Genomic DNA, 22928 nt, shown 5'->3' with positions numbered 1-22928 from the left:
AATCAATATTTGTAATGAATGTGTATCACCAAAGATGGAATCATACCTGGGGGCAAACACTATAAAAGGCTTTGCATAGGGGGAGAGAGAGCATTCTAGATCACATGATTCCATCTCCAACATTCCAACTCAGGCAATTAATTTGTGATTTGAAATAGATTTTAATGAATTGGTATCTGTGCTTGAAGGAATAGACAAAAAATACACCAATGAGGGTTTCCTTTCTCCCATCTCTCTACATTTTGGTCTCTGCCCATAGAGAGGCTGGCATTTCTGCTGAAGACCACCTACCCCACATGATACTTCAGTAAGTTCATGAAAAATAGAATTAAGTTTTTTAATGCCAAAAAAAATTTGAAATCCACACATATGGTCTCTTTCCAGCCCTTACTCAAGTGCTCTTTCAGCAAGGATGAGTGAAAATCTGATAAATAATATATTCATCTGGACACATTTTACTACAGGGTGAGATCAGCTGAGATGTTGGCCCATGTTCTTGCTAGCTCCTTGTCTCCTATTTTTTTTTTTTTTTTTAAGAAACTCTACAAAGTTTTGACTTTCTCAGTGCCACATCTGACTGGTCATGTGAAGCATGCCTTAAGGCCTCTTGCAGGCTAACATTCACAAACCTTAGCTAAGTCTTCAGGCAGTCTGACATACCAGTTAGAGGATTTCAGGCCTAAGTCATGTCCTCAAGTACAGCTTCCATCTAAGAGCCTTGTACTAAGAGTTCTATAATACTTGGGTAGATAAACAAAGTTTATACTAGTGTCCCATTTGGACAGTCATCATGGAATATATACTACAATAGTCAAAACACCAAAGGAGTTCTGAAGTCCAATTTCAAGAAAAAAGAAAAAAACATAAAAATAACATTTCAGGGCCGGTGCTGTGGCATAGTGGGTAAGGCCACCACCTGCAGCACCAGCATCCCATATGGGCACCGGTTCATGTCCCGGCTGCTCCACTTCCTAGCCAGCTCTCTGCTATGGCCTTGGAAAGCAGTTGAAGATGGCCCAAGTCCTTGGGCCCCTGCATCCATGTGGGAAGACCTGGATGAGGCTCCTGGCTCCTGATTTCAGAGCTCCGGCCATTGCGGCCAACTGGGGAATGAACCAGTGGATGGAAGACCTCTCTCTCTCCCTGCCTCTCCTTCTCTCTGTGTGTAACTCTTTCAAATAAATAAATCTCAAAAAAAAAAAATAACATTTTCATTTGTGCTAAATAAGTTATTTTAATAAATATCTTATCATACAGGCATAAAAAAATCCCTATCATTTCAACAATTAAACCCAAACTTTGAAACTATTCAATAATTAACATGCTCATTTTGAAGTTTTTACCTATGAGTGTATTAAATATAATACAATCACTTATATATTTACTGGTTTATGTCACAATATTAAAACTTCTTAGCATCCCCAGACTATTAAAAGCCTCCTGCTAACCCTACTGTCTTTTTCTTTTCCTTAATAAGTATATTACCCGCTACTGTTTGTATTTATTTAAAAATTTTTTAAAAGAAAAAAAATTTCTAACTTGAATGTGATTTGGGTGTCTAAAAGCCATCCACATACCTGATACAGGTAGCAGGTTCATAGTTCTGTTAGAAGAAATGTCATAGAGGTCTAATGTTTTATCTGGACTTAAAAAGCAAAAAAAATCTAACATCAAATTAATACCTTTTCTTGTTTCCTTTTTATTCCGCCAATAAGTAACCTGATTTAATGCCACTGTTCTTCATTCAAATGGTCTAACATAGTAGGAAGTTTTGCTTTCTCTGCTCTTTCTCAGTTAGCTGGTTATTATCAAATATCCAAAAACAATTCTCATTACAGCCAAGTATTTTCACATGAAGGTAGTTTTCACTTAAAATAAAAACATATGAAAGTGTAGATTGAAAAATAATATAGCATACACAAACTAGTGGACACAAACTAGACATTAAACTAGAGACATTCAACTAGAAAATTGAAAAAATAGCTACTAGAAAGAAGATTAAAAGGGAAGGGAAAAATCTTAAATTCAGATAATACTTTCTGTTGGATCACTAAGATAACTACCACTAAAGTATTCAGACTTACTAAGAAAAGAAAGCATATGTGAAATGCTGACACTGTCTTAACTACATTAAAAACAAGTGTGTTTTAAGGTGGGCAGAGGGAAATAAGCTAAATGAAAATTACACAATAAAACATGGATGCATTAATGTATGAAGAATTACAATCCTGATTTTTTTGGAGGATAAAAATAAAATTTTTTTTTAGAAAAACAAGGGCATGAGAAAACTTCAGATTAAAACTCATGCTAATATTCTGTACTCACTGAAAAGTACTACCAGAAACAAAACTAAGTAAAACTGCAAGTATTTTTCATCTAACATGGGCAATAAAGACAATGTTTACATCTGTAATATAAACTAGCAATTTATTTACATTTATAATATATGAAGTGTTTTTTAGGAAAAGTTTACCCAGTGTTACAAATTAAATAGGAATTGTTTGCTATACTTAGCAACGATAATGGTAATGTGAAATAAATGTTTAATTCCATTGAACTAAAGCTCAAAAACATTCAAATTAAAAATATGTATGAAAATTTCTAAATTCTTTAAAAGTTTAAAATTTTTCTTCTTTTGAAATGATAGGTATACTTTTTCTATCATTTAAAAAATCTAGTCTCTTTTATCAATTTAATCTATTCAAATAATCACAACAGAATATTTTATATCAGTAAACAAATTCACATTATACAACCCTTAACATTCAAGAATTACAATCCAGAAAGGGCTAGACTCTCTGACACAGAAAGAATTTCTTTCTTTTTCTCACCTCCATTCCTTACATGTAATCTTTATTTCACATCATTCACGCAGAAATATTATCACAATCTGGTAGGTAGATAAGAAAAAAAAATTTTGCTTTCTAGAGTTCATATAAGGTAAATTTACTCAGTCTTCTTAGTATGTTTCTTTTTAACGTTATCTGAAGCATCAGCTACAGGTTTTGAGGCTGATGACCCAGTGCCATTGGAAGACGGTTTTGTTTCACTTTTCTTTTCAAATGATGAAAATTGCTGCTGCCAGCCAAACAGCATCCGACTCAATGTATCCTCAAAGGGAGCCAGAGTCACAGTAGAAGTCTCTGTAATCATCATGGTTATCTGGGGAGAAAAAGTTCAGTTTTGAATTTAAGTACAAATGCTTTCTGTTTCTCAATACTGAGAAACATAAATGAAAAGAAAAAAAAAAAAGACTTCAAAATGCATTCTCAATCTGCTAAAAAGCAAAGGTAGACTCCAGAACAATTTTTGCTCTCTAAGAATTTACATCTCATGGCAAAAAATTTACTTATTAAAAACAACAAAAGAGACCACATTTTTGTATGCCAATTGAGCAGTGTAACCATTTCCACAAAAATACATTTAGTATTCAAAGAAAACAAGGTAAAATATCATCTATAGTCTACAGCAAATGATCAATATATCTATCTTTACTATGCATTGAGATGCCAGAATTATGGTAATAAAGTGCTTCATATTATTTAATCCTAAAGTGCTTTATTATTACTTTCATCATAAGGATGTGAAACCAGTGCTCTAGAAGGTTAAATAACTTTCTCAAACACTCAAAACTAGTAAGTTTGCAATAGCCAAATCTATAGTTTAACTCTTAAATACACTGTCCATCATTATCTAAAAGTCACAAGCTCAATGAAGCAGAGTATTATTCCTAAGAGGTACTGTAGACATCAGTCACCCAACTTTTTCCATCTGTGTTTCTTATACATGCAATCAAGCCATCAAGAGAGACAGTAGATAGTGCTACCAGGCCTTTATCTGACAAAACAGTGTTCAGAGATTGTTAGATCTGATCAAGAAGTTAGACTAGAATCAAAATGGATCTGGGTAGGAGAACTTTAAGGTCTAAAACAGTTTAAAAAAATTAAGAATTTCTTACTGTTAATTTTTTAAAGACATTTATTTGAAAGGTAGAATTATAGAGAGGGAAGAAGAGACAGAGAGAGATCTTCCAGCCACTGGTTCACACCCCAAATGGCCACACATCCAGGGCTGTGCCAGGCCAAAGCCAGGATCCAGAAGCTTCTTCCATGTCTCCCATGGGGGTGCAGTGGCCAAGAGACTTGAGCCATATTCCACTGCTTGCCTAGGCGCATGAGCAAGGAGCTGAATCAGAAGTGAAGCAGCCAGGACACAAACCAGCACCCATATGGGATGCCAGCAATGCAAGCCATGGTTTAATCTGCTACGCCACAATGCTGGTCCCTATGAATTTCCAAAAGCCAATTCCTCCAGGTCATAAATAATGACCCAAACAAGTAATATTTAAAAACAATTTTCAAAGAAAGGCCTCTACATAATCCACTTGCTTAGGAAAAATGGAATCAAGAATAACACCTTACTAACTCAACATAGCCTAGAAAGCAGGGAATTGGAGAAAGAGTAGACATCACAAGAAAGAAAGATAAGTGCATGCATATTATGTAGCAGTTAAAAATAACGAACAAGGGGTGACGCTGTGGCATAGTGTGTAAAGCTGCCACCTATAGTATTGGCATCCCACATGGGCGCCAATTTGAGTCCCGGCTGTGGCTTACTGAGTGAAGCCGCTGCTTGCAGTGCCGGAATCCCATATGGACGCTGGTTCGAGTCCCGGCTGCTCCACTTCCGATCCAGCTCTCTGCTATGGCCTAGAAAAGCAGCAGAAGATGGCCCAAATTCTTGAGCCCCTGCACCCATGTGGGAGCCCCAGAACAAACTCCTGGATCCTGGCTTCAGATCAGTGTAGCTCCAGTCATAGTGGCTGTCTGGGCAGTGAACCAGCAGATGGAAGACACCTCTCCCTCTCTCTCTCTCTCTCTCTCTCTCTCTCTCTCTCTCTGCTTCTGCCTCTCTGTGGCTCTTTCAAATAAATAAATAAATAAATCTTTTTTTTTTCTTTTGACAGGCAGAGTTAGACAGTGAGAGAGAGAGAGAGACAGAGAGAAAGGTCTTCCTTCCATTAGTTCACCCCCCAAATGGCCAGCGCACTGCACTCGATCCGAAGCCAGGAGCCAGGTGCTTCCTCCTGGTCTCCCATGCGGGTGCAGGGCCCAAGCACTTGAGCCATCCTCCACTGCCTTCCCAGGCCACAGTAGAGTGCTGGACTGGAAGAGAAGCAATCGGGACAGAATCTGGTGCCCCAGCCAGGACTAGAAAAATAAATAATGAACAAGAAATTAACAGGGAAAAATTCTTAGGACATATTGCTAAGTAAAATGAGACCAAAACAAGAGTTAGCTATAGTGCAGCCTCATGTTTACAAATTAAAAATACATACCCACATAACATTGTCAGTGTACTAAATGCCACTAACGTATATATTTTTATTTACTTTTAAGCAGCATCATTTTTAAGATTGATTTTATTTATCTGAATGGCAGAAAAAGAGAAAGAGATCTTCTAGCTGCTGGTTCACTCCCAAATGACTGCAATGGCCAGGGTTGGGTCAGGCTGCAGCCAGGAGCCCAGGCACTTGGGCCATGTTCCATTGGTTTCCCAGGCACATCAGTAGGGAGCTGGATCAGAAGCAGAGCAGCTGGGACTCAATTACGTGTTCCATTTTGGGAAGCCAGCATCATTAAGTAGCAGCTTAACACACTGCACCACAATGCTGGCCCCAAAGTATGTGTGTGTGTATATATACATATATATATATTTTGACAGGCAGAGTGGACAGTGAGAGAGACAGAGAGAAAGGTCTTCCTTTGCCGTTGGTTCACCCTCCAATGGCTGCTATGGCCGGTGCACCACGCTGATCCGAAGGCAGGAGCCAGGTGCTTCTCCTGGTCTCGCATGGGGTGCAGGGCCCAAGCACTTGGGCCATCCCCCACTGCACTCCCTGGCCACAGCAAAGAGCTGGCCTGGAAGAGGGGCAACCGGGACAGAATCCGGCGCCCTGACCGGGACTAGAACCCGGTGTGCCGGCGCCTCAGGCGGAGGATTAGCCTAGTGAGCCACGGCGCCAGCCCCAAAGTATGTATTTTTAACAGCTAACTGTGTTACATGAATTTGACCTCAACAAAAAACAAATTTTTTAGTGCACATGCACATACATACATGAACCAGCCATAACCAAGGATCTCATATCACACTCTGTCTTTCACCAGTGTCAACATGAAAGAACTACATAAAACTGCTGAAAGGTACTGGAAAACAAGCAATACAGAAAGAACCTGAGGAGGCTATTATCCTTAATAGAAAGGAAGCTGAATAAAGTGAGCTCCACATTTATCCTGGTTTTTTCTTCAGGCATATGTGCCAAATCACAGCCAGGGAACAGAAAGCAGAAGTTCCAATGGGCTAAAGAGACAAGCTGGTGTCTAAGAAAGCTAAAATGCTTAATACTTGAAGGCACTATAGCCCAAAGAGGAAGAAACCATTTGGAAGTGAGCCCACGTACAATGTGCTCTGGAAGAGTTTGTAATCCTGAAACAGTATACACATAAGGAGGAAGAAAATTCAAAAGGAAAGTGGACATCAACAGCTGGGATAGATATTTCAGCAACCGATTTTCTAGTACCGGGGAAAACAGGCAGAACTGCCCAGGAATACAACACAGGCTTAAACTGAGACCCCAAACCTAAAGTAGAACAGCACTAACAAACTCTAACACCAACCATCAACAGGATTAAAATAATATGCTGTACATCACACTTGGAGGCCAGAAGAATATTCAATACAGCCCTCCCTTCAAGGACCTTACCAACTAACTATTCAGAGATAGGAAAGTAATAATATCAGTAGCTACAAAACAGTAAAGACTAAATGCAATGATAGAGGTTTGTCCAGAAACATTCAAGAAAGAGATATGAATGTGGAGGACATGATCACATACATAAAAGTAAAGACACAAATACGAATATAGTCATTTAGTGAGAATACAGAATGGAAGGAGCTAAATATTACGTTAACCTTCAATTTTATACCATTACTGGATAAGTTCTAAGAACTTTCCTCTAGTAAGTTGTTCTTTACAATAAACAGTTACAATGAGATATACCAGGTTTATTATCTTGGCCACAGCCTCATTTAACTGGCTGCTAAAAAGAGCTAAAAACAGCTGCGGTAAAAAACAACAGTCTATTGTCAGAAAAATACCAACATCTTACATCTTTTTATAAAATCCAAAAGAGAAGAGTGTCAGAGTTTAAAGTACTTCCTAAGAACATGAACTCTAACAGTTATTTTTTATTTTAAGGATTTATTTATTTGAAAGTCAGAATTACAGAGATACGGAGAGACAGAGAGAGAGATCTTCCATCTATCTGTCCACTCCCCAAACAGCCGCAATGGCCAGGGCTGGGTTAGGCCGAAGCCAGGAGCTTCTTCCAGGTCTTCCATGTGGGTTCGGGGGTCCAAGCACTTGGGCCATCCTCTGCTGTCCCTCCACCACTCCAGGCACATTAGCAGAGAACTGGATCAGAAGTGGAGCGGCCAGGATTCAAACCAGTGCCCATATGGGATGGCTGCACTGCAGACAGCAACTTAATCCAATATGCCTCACGGCTGGCCCCTAACATGTATTTTTCGAAGTCAAGTGTTTTAATAGAAGTTCCGTTCCCAACAGACACATCACTCAGCTGAGGAGTATTGCTGGTATCAGAAATTACTGCAGAGAGAGACTTATGAAGTTCAAAGAAACTGTTCTGTGAATTCAGCCTCTTTCAAGCCTTGATTTAGCAAGGTGACAGAACTGTAACACATAGAATGAATCCCTATTCTTTTACAAATTAAAAACTATCTCATTTAATAAATCATTAAAAGAAAAAGCATCAAACAATTAAACAGCAGTTAGCCTCATGGTCTCTTGCTTAAAAAGGAAACAAAAGAAAGTAGAAACTACAAAGATAACCTCGTTTTTCCAACATATTCTAAAATATATGTTCAGGCAAAGAAAAGTATTTAAAGCTCTGCCACATTCTTTACATAATATCACATAAATTAACATCATTTCAAATGTAGAGAAAAATGTGTTACACAACATAAGTTCTTTAATGGCACAAAGGTGCCAAATAATTAAGCTATCAATGCATCTCAAGGATCTTGAAAAAAAGAAACAAACAAAAAAAACAGTAAACCCAAAACTAGCAGGAAAAAAAATCATTAAAATTAGAGAAGAAATTTTAAAAATGAATCCAAAAAAATACAAAACATCAGCGAAACAAAGAGATGGTTTCCTGAAAAAATAAACAAAACTGACATACTATTGGCCCAACTAACCAAAAAAAGGGGAAAGAAAGCCCAGATCAATAAAATTAGAGATGAAAAAGGAAATGTAACAACAGACACCACAGAAATAAAGAAAATCATCAGAAATTACGACAAAGAGCTGTAGGCCAACAAACTGGGAAACCTAGAAGAAATGGATAGATTTCTGGACATATACAAACTATCTAAATTGAGCCATGAAGAAAACCTAAACAGACCCATGACCAATACAGAAACTCAATCAGTGCTAAAGACCCTCCCCCATATCAACAAAGAAAAACCCAGGACTAGATGGCTTCACTGCTCAATTCTTCACTGCTCAATTCCTGGACACATACAACTTACCTAAATTAAACCAGGAAGACATAGAAAACCTAAACAGACCCATAACTGAGATAGAAATTCAATCAGTAATAAAGGCCCTCCCAACAAAGAAAAGCCCAGGACCAGATGGATTCACTGCTGAATTCTACCAGACATTTAAAGAAGAACTAACTCCAATTCTTCTCAAACTATTCAGAACAATCGAAAAAGATGGAATTCTCCCAAATTCTATGAAGCCAGCATCACCTTAATTCCTAAACCTGAAAAAGATGCAGCAGAGAAAAAGAACTGCCTACCAATTTCCCTGATGAACAAAGATGCAGAAATCCTCATCAAAATTCTAGCCAATCCAATCCAACAGCATACCAGAAAGATCATTCACCCAGACCAAGTGGGATTTATCCCTGGTATGCAGGGATGGTTAACATTCGCAAATCAATCAATGTGATATACCACATTAACAAACTGAAGAACAAAAACCATATGATTATCTCAATAGATGCAGAGAAAGCATTTGATAAAACACAACACCCTTTCATGATGAAAACTCTAAGCAAATTGGGTATAGAAGGAACATTCTTCAATACAATCAAATCAATTTAAGAAAAACCCACAGCCAGTGTCCTACTGAATGGAGAAAAGTTGGAAGCATTCCCACTGAGATCTGGTACCAGACAGGGATGCCCACTCTCACCACTGCTAGTCAATATAGTACTGGAAGTTTTAGCCAGAGCCATTAGGCAAGAAAAAGAAATCAAAGGGATACAAATTGACAAGGAAGAAGTCAGACTATCCCTCTTTGCAGATGACATTATTTTATATATAAGGGATCCAAAAGACTCCACAGAGAGACTATTGGAACTTATTGAAGAGTTTGGTAAAGTAGAAGGATATAAAATCAATACACAAAAATCAACAGCCTTTGTATACACAGACAATACCATGGCTGAGAAAGAATTCTAAGATCAATCCCATTCACAAGAGCTACAAAAAAAAAAAAAAATCAAATACCTTGGTATAAAATAAACTAAGGATGTCAAACATTTCTACGATGAGAATTACAAAACATTAAAGAAAGAAAAAGAAGAAGGTACAAAAAAGTGGAAAAATCTTCCATGCTCATGGATTGGAAGAATCAATATCATCAAAATGAATATTCTTCTGAAAGCAGTTTACAGATTCAGTGCAATACCAATCAAAATACCAAAGACATTCTTCTCAGATCTGGAAGAAATGATGCTGAAATTGATATGGAAACACAAGAGTCCTCAAATAGCTGAAGCAATCTTATACAACAAAAACAAAACTGGAGGCATCACAATACCAGATTTTAAGACATACTACAAAACAGTTATACTCAAAACAGCCCGATTCTGGTACAAAAACAGATGGATAGACCTATTGAACAGAATGGAAATGCCAGAAATCAACCCAAGCATCTACAACCAAATTATATTTGACCAAGGAGCTAAAACCAACCACTGGAGAAAGGAAAGTCTCTTCAACAAATGGTGCTGGGAAAATTGGATTTCCACATGCAGAAGCATGAAGCACAACCCCTTTAATTTTTAGATTGTTACGAATTAGCAATACCAGACCTCTGTGTTATATGCTGTGCTTTATCACAGTTTGATTGCTGTATTTTGACTCTGTCCACAGTAGCTTTTGCTAAGCAACTTAAAAAAAAATTTATGGGGTCAAATTTATTAACCTTTCCTTTACAGAAAAATAAGTAGAATGAAAGACATAATAAAAATGTTAATGATGGGGCCAGCATCATGGCGCACTAGGTTTATCCTCCACCGTGTGGTGCTGGCATTCCATATGAGCGCCGGTTCTATTCCCAGTTGCTCCTCTTCCAGTCCAGCTCTCTGCTGTGGCCTAGGAAAGCAGTGGAGGATGGCCCAAGTGCTTGGGCCCCTGCATCTGCATGGGAGACAGGGAGGAAGCTCTTGGCTCCTGGCTTCAGAATGGCGTAGCTCCGGCTGTTGCGGCCACTTGGGGTGTGAACCAATGGAAGGAATACCTTTCTGTCTCTCTCTCTCTCTCACTGTCTGTAACTCTGCCTGTCAAATAAATAAATAAAATCTTTAAAAAAAAAGTTAATGAAATATAAGATACAAAACAATGAAACCAAAAGTTGGATCAAATCAATGAAACAGGGGCCAGCACTGTGGCGTAGCACATAGGGCCACCACCTGCAGTGTTGGCCTCCCATACAAGCAAAAGTTTGAGTCCTGGCTGCTCTGCTTCCAATCCAGCTTCTTGCCAGTACTCACAAGACAGCAGCAGAGGATAGACCAAGTGCTTGGACCCCTGTACCCATGTGGGAGACTCAGAGAAGGCTCCGGGCTCTTGGCTTCAGTCTGACTCTGCTCCAGCCATTGCAGCCATTTGGGGAATAAACCAGTGGGTGGATGGAAGATAGCCCCATATATATATATATATGAAGCTATCATCAAAAACCTTCCATCAGGGGCCGGCGCTGTGGTGCAGCGGGTTAACATCCTGGCCTGAAGTGCCAGCATCCCATATGGGCGTTGGTTCTAGTCCTGGATCCTCCACTTCTGATCCATCTCTCTGCTATTGCCTGGAATAGCAGTAGAAGATGGCCCACATTCTTGGGCCCCTGCACCCACATGGGAGACCTAGAAGAAGCTCCTGGCTCCTGGCTCCTGGCCAGTCCAGCTCCAGCCGATGCAGCCATCTTGGGAGTGAACCAGCAGATGGAAGACCTCTCTCTCTGTCTCTACCTCTCTCTCTGTAACTCTTTCAAATAAATAAAAATTAAATCTTTAAAAAAAAATTTTAAAACTTTCCCTCAAAGAAAACTTTAGGCCCAAATGGCTTCACTGGTGATTTTATCAAACATTATCTAACCTACATAAACTCCTTCAGAGTAGAAAATTAAAAATTTCTCTACTGTTTAGTGAGCCCAGTTTTATGTACTAGATAAAATTACAAATAAAACTATATACCAATATTCATAAACAGAAAAAGAAAAATACTTGAAAAACATTAACAAATTGAATCCAGTAATATACCAAACAAGATACTACATCATAAATAAACAGAATTGGTCAAAGGAATGAAAGGTCGATATAATGTTTTAAAAATCAGTCAAGGTAAGGGCTGGCACTGTGGCATAGTGGGTAAAAGCCACCACTGCAGTGCCGGCATCCCATATGGTTGCTGGTTTTAGTCCCAGCTGCTATAGTTCTGATCCAGCTCTCTGCTACGGCCTGGGAAAGCAGCAGAAGATGGCCCAGGTCCTTGGGCCCCTGCACCTGCATGGGAGACCAAGAAGAAACTCCTGGCTCTGGATCAGCACCACTCCTGCACTGCAACCATCTGGGGAGTGAACCAACAGATTGGAAGACCTCTCTGCCTCTGCCTCTCTGTAACTCTGCTTTTCCAATAAATAAGTAAATATAAAAAAAAATCAGTCAAGGTAATCCACTATGTTGACATAAGAGAAAAACAATTTTGACAAAATTCCACACCCATTCATGATAATAACTCTTAGCAAACTACAAATAAGGAGGAAATTTCCATAGTCTGATAAAGGGTATCCAGAAGACACTTAAAGTCAACATCATAGTTCAGTGTAAAAGTTGAATGTTTTCCCACTAAGACCAGAAAAGACAATGAGGTCTACTCTAACCATTTGTATTCAACATTGTACTGGGAGTTCTAGACCAGTGTGGTAAGGCAATACAATAAACTGCATCCAGATTAAGAAGGAGAAAGTAAAACTGTCTTTATCGCAGACAAGATCATATATGTAAACAACACTAAGGAAATCTATGCAAAAGCTATCAGAAACAACATGTGAATTTAGCAAGGTCAAGGGTACAAGAACAATGTATATGAATTAACTGTATGTCTACATATAAGCAATATAAAATTCAAAATTTAAATGCAAAAAATTATGTATAAAGGGACCCAAAAATATGAACTGCATCAGGAAAAATTTAAATTTTAAAAGATGCATGTAAGACAATGAACACCATAAAACATTACCCCAAGAAATTAAAGGAGACCTGAATAAATGAAGAGAAACACTACACAATTATCCAAAACATATAATACAAACTTTCTGACTATATGAATAGGAAAACAGCAAAATAAAGAGAAATAATTACCACAAACTTTTTCTCTGTGTATTCCTGCCATTTGCTTTTATATCTAAGAAATGAGACACTATAGTAGCTGCTCGGTAACATGTAATGATGAGCTATTTTAGAAGCAGCATAAATCCAAATGGAATTTGGGCAAACATAGGAGTTATACATGGATATTCTTGGGCCGGCATTGTGGCATAGCAGATAAAGCCGCCACACGCAATGCCAGCATCCCATACAGGTGCTGTTTCAAGTCCTGGCTAATCCTCTTCCAATCTAATTCCCTGTTAATGGCCTGGGAAAAGCAGTGGAAGATGGCCAAAGTCCTTGGGCCCCTGCCATCCATGTGGGAGAACTGGATAAAGCTCCTGGCCCTGGCCGTTGCGGCCATCTGAGGAGTGAACCCAGAAAGAGAGAACTTCCATCCTCTGGTTCACTCCTTAAAATGCCTGCAGCATCCAAGGCTGGGCCAGGCCAAAGCCAGGAACCTGAAACTCAATCCAGGTCTTCCATGTGGGGCAGAGACCCAAATACGTGGATCATCAACTAATGCCTCCCAGGATGTAGCTGGAATCAGAAGCACAGCCAGAACTACACGATATGCAGGCATCCCAAGGGGCATCATATCTTAACTGCTGGATCAAACACCCATCCCAAAGTAGTAGAAATATTTCTAATCAGTAAAATATTGTGCACTGTTACGAGAAAAGTCTAACATTCTACATTTTTTCTACTAAAATGCCTTTTTTTAAAAAAGATTTATTTATTTATTCGAAAGTCGGAGTTACACAGAGAGAGGAGAGGCAGAGAGAGAGAGAGAGAAAGAGAGGGAGAGAGAGAGAAAGAGAGAGAGAATGTCTTCCATCCACTGGTTCATTCTCCAGTTGGCCGCAACAGCTGAAGCTGTGCCAATCTGAAGCCAATAACCAGGAGCTTCTTCTGGGTCTCCCACGTGGGTGCAGGGGTCCAGGGACTTGGGCCATCTTCCTCTGCTTTCCCAGGCCACAGCAGTGAGCTGGATCAAACTGGCACCCATACGGGATGCCAGCACCACAGGCAGCGGCTTTACCTCTACACCACAATGGTGGCTCCTAAAATATCTTTTAATTATCACACTGCAGTACCAGGTTTAAGTGTAGATGTCAAAATAAAGAACTGCATGTCTAGAAACCACTGTAAGAAAAACTATCACTTTTATCCAACAAAGTAGGCCTCAAACAAAAAAACAACAACAACAAAAAAACAATCCTATGGGGTCTGCAGTGTGTACAATGGGTTGTAGTATAGTGGATTAAGCAACCGCTTGTAATTACAGCATCCCATAGGCCCCAGTTGAGTCCTGGCTGTTCCACTTCCCATCCTGCTCCATGTTAATGTGTGTGGGAAAGCAGCAAAAGATGGCCCACGTACTTGGACCCCTGAATCCTAGTAGAAGACTCAAATCAACTTCCTGGCTCCTGGCTTCAGCCTATCCCAGCCCTGGCTGATGTGGCCATTTGGGTATCAGTAGATGGAGGGGCTAGCACTGTGGTGTGGCAGGTTAAGCTCCCACCTGCAAAACTGGCATCCCATTTGAGTACCTATTCAAATCCTGGCTGCTCCACTTCTGATCCAGCTTCCTGATAATGCACCTGAGAAAGCAACTGAAGATGTCCCAAGTTCCTGGGCCCCTGCACCCTCATGGGAAGACCTGGAAGAAGCTCCTGCCTCCTGGCTTTGGTCTGGCCTAGTCCTGATGGTTGCATTCATTTGGGGAGTGAACCAGCAGATGGAAGATTCATTCCCTCCCTCCCTCCCTCCCTCCCTCCTTCTCTCTCTCTCTCTTCTTCTTCTTCTACTACTACTTCTTCTTCCTTTCCTTCTCTGTAACTCTTTCAAATAAATAAAGAAAAATCTTTAAAACAAACCAAAAAAAATCAGTAGATGGAGATATCTATGTGTGTGTGTGTGTCTCCCTCTCTCTCTGTAACTCTTTCAAATAAATAAATTTTAAAACAACTAATCCTATGATTAAAAAGTTTGACACCACCTCTTTCCTTCTAAACTCATAAAACATATTCATTTTCTTTAAAGGTTAATGTACAAACTCAAAAATTATATGGCTCCCAATATTCCTTAATGATAAACATGCAACAAACTAAGAGTGGAAGGAAACTAACTTCCTTAACCCGATATAGGGTATCTATGATAATACTCATAGCCAACATCCTACTTAACCATAAAAGGATGAATGCTTTCTCCCTAATATCAGAAACAAGACAAGTATGTTCACTCTCTCCATTTCTAAGCAACACTGTATTAGAGGTTCTTTTGTTTTTTTCCACAGGCAGAATTAGACAGAGAAAGAGTTATAGACAGTGAGAGAGAGACAGAGAGAGAGTTATAGACAGTGAGAGAGAGACAGAAAGAAAGGTCTTCCTTTTTCCGTTGGTTCACCCCCCAAATGGCCACTATGGCCAGCGCACTGCACCGATCCAAAGCCGGGAGCCAGGTGCTTCCTCCTGGTCTCCCATGCGGGTGCAGGGCCCAAGCACTTGGGCCATCCTCCACTGCCTTCCCGGGCCACAGCAGAGAGCTGGAGTGGAAGAGAAGCAACCGTGACTGAATCAGCGCCCCAACCAGGACTAGAACCCGGGGTGCCGGCGCCTCAGGCGGAGGATTAGCCTAGTGAGCTGCGGCGCCGACCATGTATTAGAAGTTCTAACCATGGCAACTGAGTAAAAAAATGAAATGAAAGATAGGAAAGGAAGTAAAACTATCTCAACTTGCATGACATGATCTTTAATATAGAAAATCCTAAAGAATTTACACGTAGACACATACACAACTACTGGAGCAAATAAACAAGTTTAGCAAGGCCACAGGATTCTAGATAAAATACAAAGCAACCAACTACATTTCTATATACTTCTAATGAATAACAACCAGGCATTAGTTTTGGGCCCAGCGGCTCCACTTCCAATCCAGCTCTATGCTATAGCCTGGGAAAGCAGTAGAAGATGGCCCAAGTCCTTGGGTCCCTGCTCCCATGTGGGAGACCTGGAACCAGCTCCAGGATCCTAGCTTCGGATTGGCCCAGATCCAGCCATTGCAGCCAATTGGAGAGTGAATCAGCAGATAGAAGACCTCTCTCTCTCTGCCTCTGTAACTTCATCTTTCAAGTAAATAAATAAATCTTAAAAACCAGAACATGAAATGTACATTCCAACTGAGTCTAAAAAAAAAAGAAAAAAGAAAAAACGGAGATAAATCTCCATGATCTTGGATTGGGCAATAGTTTCTTCGACAGGACACAAAAAGCACACTTAAAAAAGTCAAAAATAGGTATATTGGACTTTATCAAAATTTTAAAAGTTTGTTTATCTGAGGACATTACCAAGTAAAAAGAAAATTCACAGCATGGGAAAAAAAATCTGCAAATCATAAATCTGATAAGGGCCTAGTACCCAGAACATATGAATCTTACAACTCAAAATTAAAGACAAATAACAGAATTAAAAATAGACCAACAATCTGAACATTTTTCCAGAGAAGATATGCAAATAGCCAACAAGCACATGAAAAGATGCTAAGCACCATCACTTATGAGGAAAATGTAAATAAAACTACAATAAGGTGCCCCTGTATAACCATTAGGATGGCTATAAGAAAAGACGGTACCATGCACTGGTCAGGAAGTGGTGAAATTGGAACTTTCAAACATGGCTTCATTACTTTACATTTAGAGAAATGTCAGTCTCTCAAAGGTTAAACACAGAATAACCACGAGATCTAAAAATTCTAATCCTAAATGAAGCACATTTACACAAAAACATGTACACGAATGTTCATAGCTCATTATTCCTATCAGCCAAAAAGTAAAACAACTAAAATGTCACCATCAGATGAATGAATTAATGAATAAAACAATAGAGACAATGGGCAAATTAGGTAAAAGATTTCTTTCTGGGGTGGTAAAAGTGTTCTAACAATGATTGTGGTGGTAACTGCCCAACTCTGTGAATATAGTGAAAATCAAGGGCCGGCGCCGCGGCTCACTAGGCTAATCCTCCGCCTAGCGGCGCCGGCACACCGGGTTCTAGTCCCGGTTGGGGCGCCGGATTCTGTCCCGGTTGCCCCTCTTCCAGGCCAGCTCTCTGCTGTGGCCAGGGAGTGCAGTGGAGGATGGCCCAGGTGCTTGGGCCCTGCACCCCATGGGAGACCAGGAAAAGCACCTGGCTCCTGGCTCCTGCCATCGGATCAGCGCGGTGCGCCGGCCGCAGCGCGCCGGCCGCGGAGGCCATTGGAGGGTGAACCAACGGCAAAGGAAGACCTTTCTCTCTGTCTCTCTCTCACTGTCCACTCTGCCTGTCAAAAAAAAAAAAAAAAAAAAGAAAATCAACTGCATACTTCAAGTGGGTGATTTATACAGTATGAAAAATAAGCCATTAAAATATACATAATTCAAAACTGGAAGACTGGAATAAGATGGCACATGTACTGGAGAAAGGGAAGTGTCTTCAATAAATAGTGCTGGGGAAACAGGATACCCATATGCAGGAGCATTACACTTCACGCCCTACCTCCCACCTTATACAAAAATCAACTCAAATGCACAGAAGATCTAAATGTGAGATATGGAACTACTATAATAAACAGGGGAAACATTTCAAGACATTGGTATAGGGGCCGGCACTGTGGTGTAGCGGGTAAAGCTGCTCTCTGCAGTGCTGGCATCCCATATGGGTGCCAATTCGAGACCTGACTGCTCCACTTCCACTCCAGCTCTCTGCTATGGCCTGGGAAAGCAGTAGAAGATGGCCCAGATCCTTGGGCCTCTGCACCCACGTGGGAAACCCGGAAGAACCTCCTGGCTTCTGGCTTTGGTTCAGTCCAGCTGTGGCAGGTGCAGTCATTTGGGAGGTGAACCAGCAGATGAAAGACCAACCTCTCTCTCTCTCTCTGCCTCTGCCTCTCTGTAACTCTGCATTTCAAATAATAAATAAATCTTTTAAAAAAAGACATTGGTATAGGCAACAGTGTTTTAGATTAAGACCCCAAAAAGTACATGCAACAAATGCAAAAACAGACCAGTGGGGTTATATACAAAAAGAAGCTTCTGCACAGCAAAGAAAACAAGCCAGAGTGAAGAGACAGCTGACAGAATGGGAGAAAATATTTGCTAATTGTGCATCTAACAAAGGATTAATACCCAGAATATATAAGGAACTCAAAAACATTCAACAAAGAAAAAAACAAATAATCCAGTTAAGAAACGGGCAACAGACCTAAATAGGTGTTTTTCAAAAGAAGAAATAAAAATAGCCAGCAAACACATGAAAAAATGCTCAATACCACTAATCATCAGGGAAATGTAAATCAAAACTACAATGAGGTATCATCTCATTCTAGTTAGAATGGTTATTACAAAAAAAATTAAAAACATAAAAACTAACAAATGCAAGGATGTAGAGAAAAGAAAACCCTAATATGCTGCTGGTGGGAATGCAATTTAGTATAGTCATATGGAAAATAGTATAAAGGTTCCTCAAAAAAACCAAAAGCAGATTCATCAAATAACCCACTTCCGAGAATATATCCAAATGAAAGAAAATCAGTAGAAGAAAGAGATAGTTGCACTCTGATGTTTATTACTGCAATACTCAGAATAGGCAAGATATGTAATCAACCTAAATGTCCATCAACTGATAAATGAAGAAAATGGAGTATTATTTAGACATAAAAAAGGATGAAATCTTGACATTTGCAGCAAAATGTCTGGAATTCAAGACCACTGTGGTATGTAAAATTAGCCACACATAGAGAGACAAAACACCGTATGTTTCTTTCTTATTTGTTGAAGTTTAAAAAAAAATAGTCGATTTGAACTTAGAATAGTGATTACTAGAGATTATGAAGGATGGGAAGAGTAGGCCTAGAAGGGTGCTGCATATAACAAACCAAAACAGTGAGACAGAAATAACAAGTCCCAGTGTTCCACAGCAGAGTGGGATGATCATAGTTCACAATAATGCATTGTCTATTGTATGAAGAACTGGAAATGAAGAACTAGTAGGCTCCTAACAGAAAGAAAAAAAATAAATGGAAAAACTAGTTGCCTGATTTGATTGGTTTATGATATATAAATAAGTGTTGAAATATTTCAGTGCACCCCATAAAAAATGTGCAAATATTGCATGTTTATCAAAACGTTTTAGAACTAAAAGAATTTAATTTTTTAAAAAAGTTATAGATATACTAAGTAAACTCCTTAACATCAATAAAAAAATTCCTCTTATTTGCACAATGAGCAGGATTCTATCAAAAGGGAATTGTGGTGGGGCCAGCGCTGTGGCACAGCAGGTTAAAGCCCTGGCATGAAGCGTCGGCATCCCATGTGGGTGCCAGTTTCAGTCCCGGCTGTTCCACTTCTGATCCAGCTCTCTGCTATGGCCTGGGATAGCAGCAGAAGATGACACAAGTCCTTGGGCCCCTGGACCCACGTGGGAGAACCGGAAGAAGCTCCTGGCTCCTGGCTTCAGATTGGCGCAGCTCCAGCCATTGTGCCACTGGGGAGTGAACCAGCGGATAGAAGACCTCTCTCTCTGTCTCTACCTCTCTCTCTCAAATAAATAAAATCTTTAAAAAAAAAAAAAAAAAAAGGGAATGGTGCTACAGAATTTGTAATACTGAATTATAGGTACTTTAAACTCTTACCTTTGTGGTCACAAGAAAAATGGTATAAAGGAACATAAGATTATGCTTTGATATTGCCAGATGCTTGGTGTGCTGGAATGTGAAGATGACTGACCCCAGGAGTGTTACCTTAGAAGCGCTGAAAATTAAACATATTTTAAGTCAGTGAGTAATAAACATGATTCATTTCTTTCTCAAAGCGTGTTCTGAAAAACACTCTCTTAATGGGCTGTTTTTATATGTAATACAAAAATGAACTTCATAAACACCCTCAGAAAGTTTTGGAAGAGCTAAGATATACAAAATTAAATACCTTTCTTCAAAGCATGAAATACAGTTTAAAATTTTGACAAAGAGAGTATTTCTAAAACACAATTGATCAAACAGTACTTTTCATTAAGAATTTGAAAGTCTTATGTTCCACAGCATGATTTGGAATTAATCTTGAAAAATTTAACAGTGTTAAATAAGTTCCCAGGGAGGTGTCATTAGGAAAAGAAAGCCCTGATTTGTAACACTTGCCTGCTTCTGTGGTGTAAACTCACTACCAACTATTTCAGCCTGTTGTACAGTATGGAGAAAAAATACACACAATTGGTTCTCATAACACAGTATGAGACAGCTCTAGCAAATTAGTTAGCTAACTCCAACATAGCAAAGTAATATTTCTATATCTTAATATATTAATGACAAAATTATGAAGTCTATAATAAGATGCTATTACTAAATAAGAAGCATACTTTCTTGTTATGTATTTGTCATACATTTAAACTACAAGATTACTTCAAAGAAGTTCATGGAAAGTGAAATTAAAAGATAAGCTTATTTTGGTGCAAAAAATTTTGAAGTCCATGAATATTCTGAAAAAACTATGCATGGATTTCAAAAAAGTTTTTGTACCAAGATACACTTACCTTTAATTCCAATTCTTCACAAACTTTTTGAAGTACCCTCATATATTTCAGTAAAAGACCAGTGTCTAGCTCTCTATGCCTACAAGTAGAAAAAGATAAACACTTAGGATGCCACATTGCAGTATATAACAAATGTAAAGGCCCCTATAAGCCATTTATCAAACCTAAGTTATTTAATTATTAAAAGCTAATGACTGAATTCAAAACAGGGTTAGATTTGGGAAATAGGTTTGGACTTAACAATATGATTGGGTAACACTCATATTTGAGAACAGCAATCTCTAACGATTTTTGATTATATATTCATAATATTTTTAAAGGTATTTTAAGGGGGCTGATGCTGTGGCATGGTATGAGGGAAGATGACAGGTAAGATCCCCTGGGGGACAACCTAAGATAGGCACAGCTGCGTACGGAGACCACATGGAAACAGGGTCAACAATGGTATGGCCAAGAATCATGCCTCCCGTTGCTCAAAAATAAACGAAAAGGGGGAAATGTGGTGGAATGAGAAGACCATGCCAAGATGGCCGATGGCAACAGAAACTGCCTGGCAACCGGCTGTGATTGGATGGTTTCGGAAACCACCTGACAGCAGAGCCTGCCTGGCAACAGGCTGTGATTGGATGGCTTCGGAAACTGCCTGGCAACAGGGTGTGATTGGTTAGGGCATAGACCACCCCTTGACTGGATTGGCTGCCTTGGCTATATAAGCTGCTGTAGCACCTGAAATAAACGAGTCTGCAGGCTGCTTGCCTCAGGCCTGCTTTCACCCGACTCCCGGGGTCTGTGTGGTGACTCCACGCCTCTTGCCCCCAGCACGCTCTTCCTCTCAGAAACGAATCCACAGCAACAATGGTAGGTTAAGCCTCCGCCTGCAGCATTGGCATCCCATACGGGTGCCAGTTCAAGTCCCAGCTCTCCTCTGCAGATCCAGCTTATGGCCGAGGTTAGCAGTGGAAGATGGCCCAAGTGCTTGGGCCCCTGTACCTGCATGGGAGACCTGGAAAAAGCTCGTGGCTCCTGGCTGTGGATCAGCCCAGCTCCAGCAGTTGCAGCCATTTGGGGAATAAACCAGCAGATGGAAGACCTTTCTGTCTGTCTCTCCCTCTGTCTGTCTGTAACTCTCTCTCCCAAACAAATAAATCTTTTTTTTTTTAAATATTTTAAGAGTTCCTAATAAGTATTTATCAAATAATGCATAAATTATATACAGGTCTAACTGTAGTGACCTGGAACTGATAGCAAGGTTCTCCAGGCGGAGATGAAGCCCTCCCCAACAAGTTAGCCTGCCCATGGTCTAATGAACACCAGTCTTACGGAAATAAACTCAGAGCAGGAGTGTCTCTGGCCTCCACTTTCTCATATTAGAGCCACTTCACTTGAAGTGGTGGCCTCTCTGGTCTCCCTGGGGTCTACAAAATGGGATACGGACCTTGTACCACTGTGAGGGAAATTGAGGCATGGGGCCCTTTGTTTTTGGTAAAATTAGACATTTTTTAAATTGGTCAACAATAAACAATCTGAAAGAAAATTAAGAAAATAATTTTACTTACAGTAACATCTAAAAAAATTAAAATACCTAGGGATGAACTTAACCAAGGAAGTAGACTTATACACTGAAAACTATAAAACACTGTTAAAAGAAATTAAAGACCTAAATAAATGGAAAAACATCCCATCTTCATATATTGGAAGACTTAATATTGTTAAGATGACAATATTACCCAAAGCAATCTACAGACTTAACACAAGCTTTGTCAAAATTCCAACAATGTTTGCAGAAATGAAAATACCAATTAAATTCACATGGAATTGTAGGGGGCCCTGAATAACAAAAACAAGCTTGAAAATAAAAGGTGGGCAACACTGTGGCGCAGTAGGTTAATCCTTCACCTGCACTTCCCGCATCCTATATGGGCATCGGTTCTAGTCCTGGCTGCTCCTTTTCAGATTCAGCTTTCTGCTATGGCCTGGGAAAGCAGTAGAAGATGGCCTAGGCGCTTGGGACCCTGCACCCACATTGGAGACCTGGAAGAAGCTCCTGGCTCCTGGCCTCATATTGGCGCAACTCCGGTTGTTTCAGCCATCTGGGGAGCGGACCAGTAGATGGAAAACTCCTTTCTCTCTCTCTCTCTCTCTCTCTCTCTCTCTCTGCCTCTGCAACTCTGCCTTTCAAATATATAAATAAATATTTTTTTTAAAAAAAGCCTTATTTCTAGGAAGCCAAGTTGCCACTGTAACCTTTAGCTCTGGGACCCAAATTGTCAATGCATCCTGCTCCCTGGTGTCTGAGCCTTGTGAATATCCATTCGTTTCTGGAGCTGTGCTAGTGCTATGCTCTGACACCATGAATTAAATATGAAGGTTGAGAAGCTGCATGAATGACAAAGTACACTGAAGTTTAGAATAATCCTGGAAAGTACACCTTAAAGCCTGAATGAGGTAGTTCAGAACTAGAACAAAGGAGGCTTTCTTTGATTGGTGATGCTATAAATATTAGCAATATTCAGGGGAAATTTTCCTTATTTTGAGTATATGCCTTGAAATATTTTCCACACAAAATTTCTTGAAGCTTTCATAATAAAAAAATTGTATTTTTCCTCTGTTCAAAATCTTGCAG

The 22928-nt window shown here is 39.7% G+C and overlaps 1 protein-coding gene across 2 annotated transcripts in view; it reads right to left on the bottom strand.

The window, feature by feature from the left end:
- Positions 1 to 2408: 2408 nt before the first annotated feature.
- The window catches only part of TMEM38B (transmembrane protein 38B), a 46232-nt gene continuing 25712 nt past the window's right edge, over positions 2409 to 22928 (bottom strand). For both annotated transcript variants that reach the window (XM_089319085.1, XM_008256762.5), the window contains exons 5-6: positions 19413 to 19530; positions 2409 to 3162 (exon numbers count right to left, since the gene is read on the bottom strand). In XM_089319085.1, coding sequence (XP_089175211.1) covers positions 2947 to 3162; positions 19413 to 19530 — 334 coding nt within the window. In that variant the 3' untranslated portion in view covers positions 2409 to 2946. The remainder of the gene's footprint in view (positions 3163 to 19412; positions 19531 to 22928) is intronic.

This window comes from Oryctolagus cuniculus, chromosome 1, assembly GCF_051225735.1.
Source record: "Oryctolagus cuniculus isolate XC-2025 breed Fujian yellow rabbit chromosome 1, ASM5122573v1, whole genome shotgun sequence".
In the NCBI taxonomy this organism is placed as follows: Eukaryota; Metazoa; Chordata; class Mammalia; order Lagomorpha; family Leporidae; genus Oryctolagus; species Oryctolagus cuniculus.
This window is presented reverse-complemented; position numbering and strand designations above follow the sequence as displayed.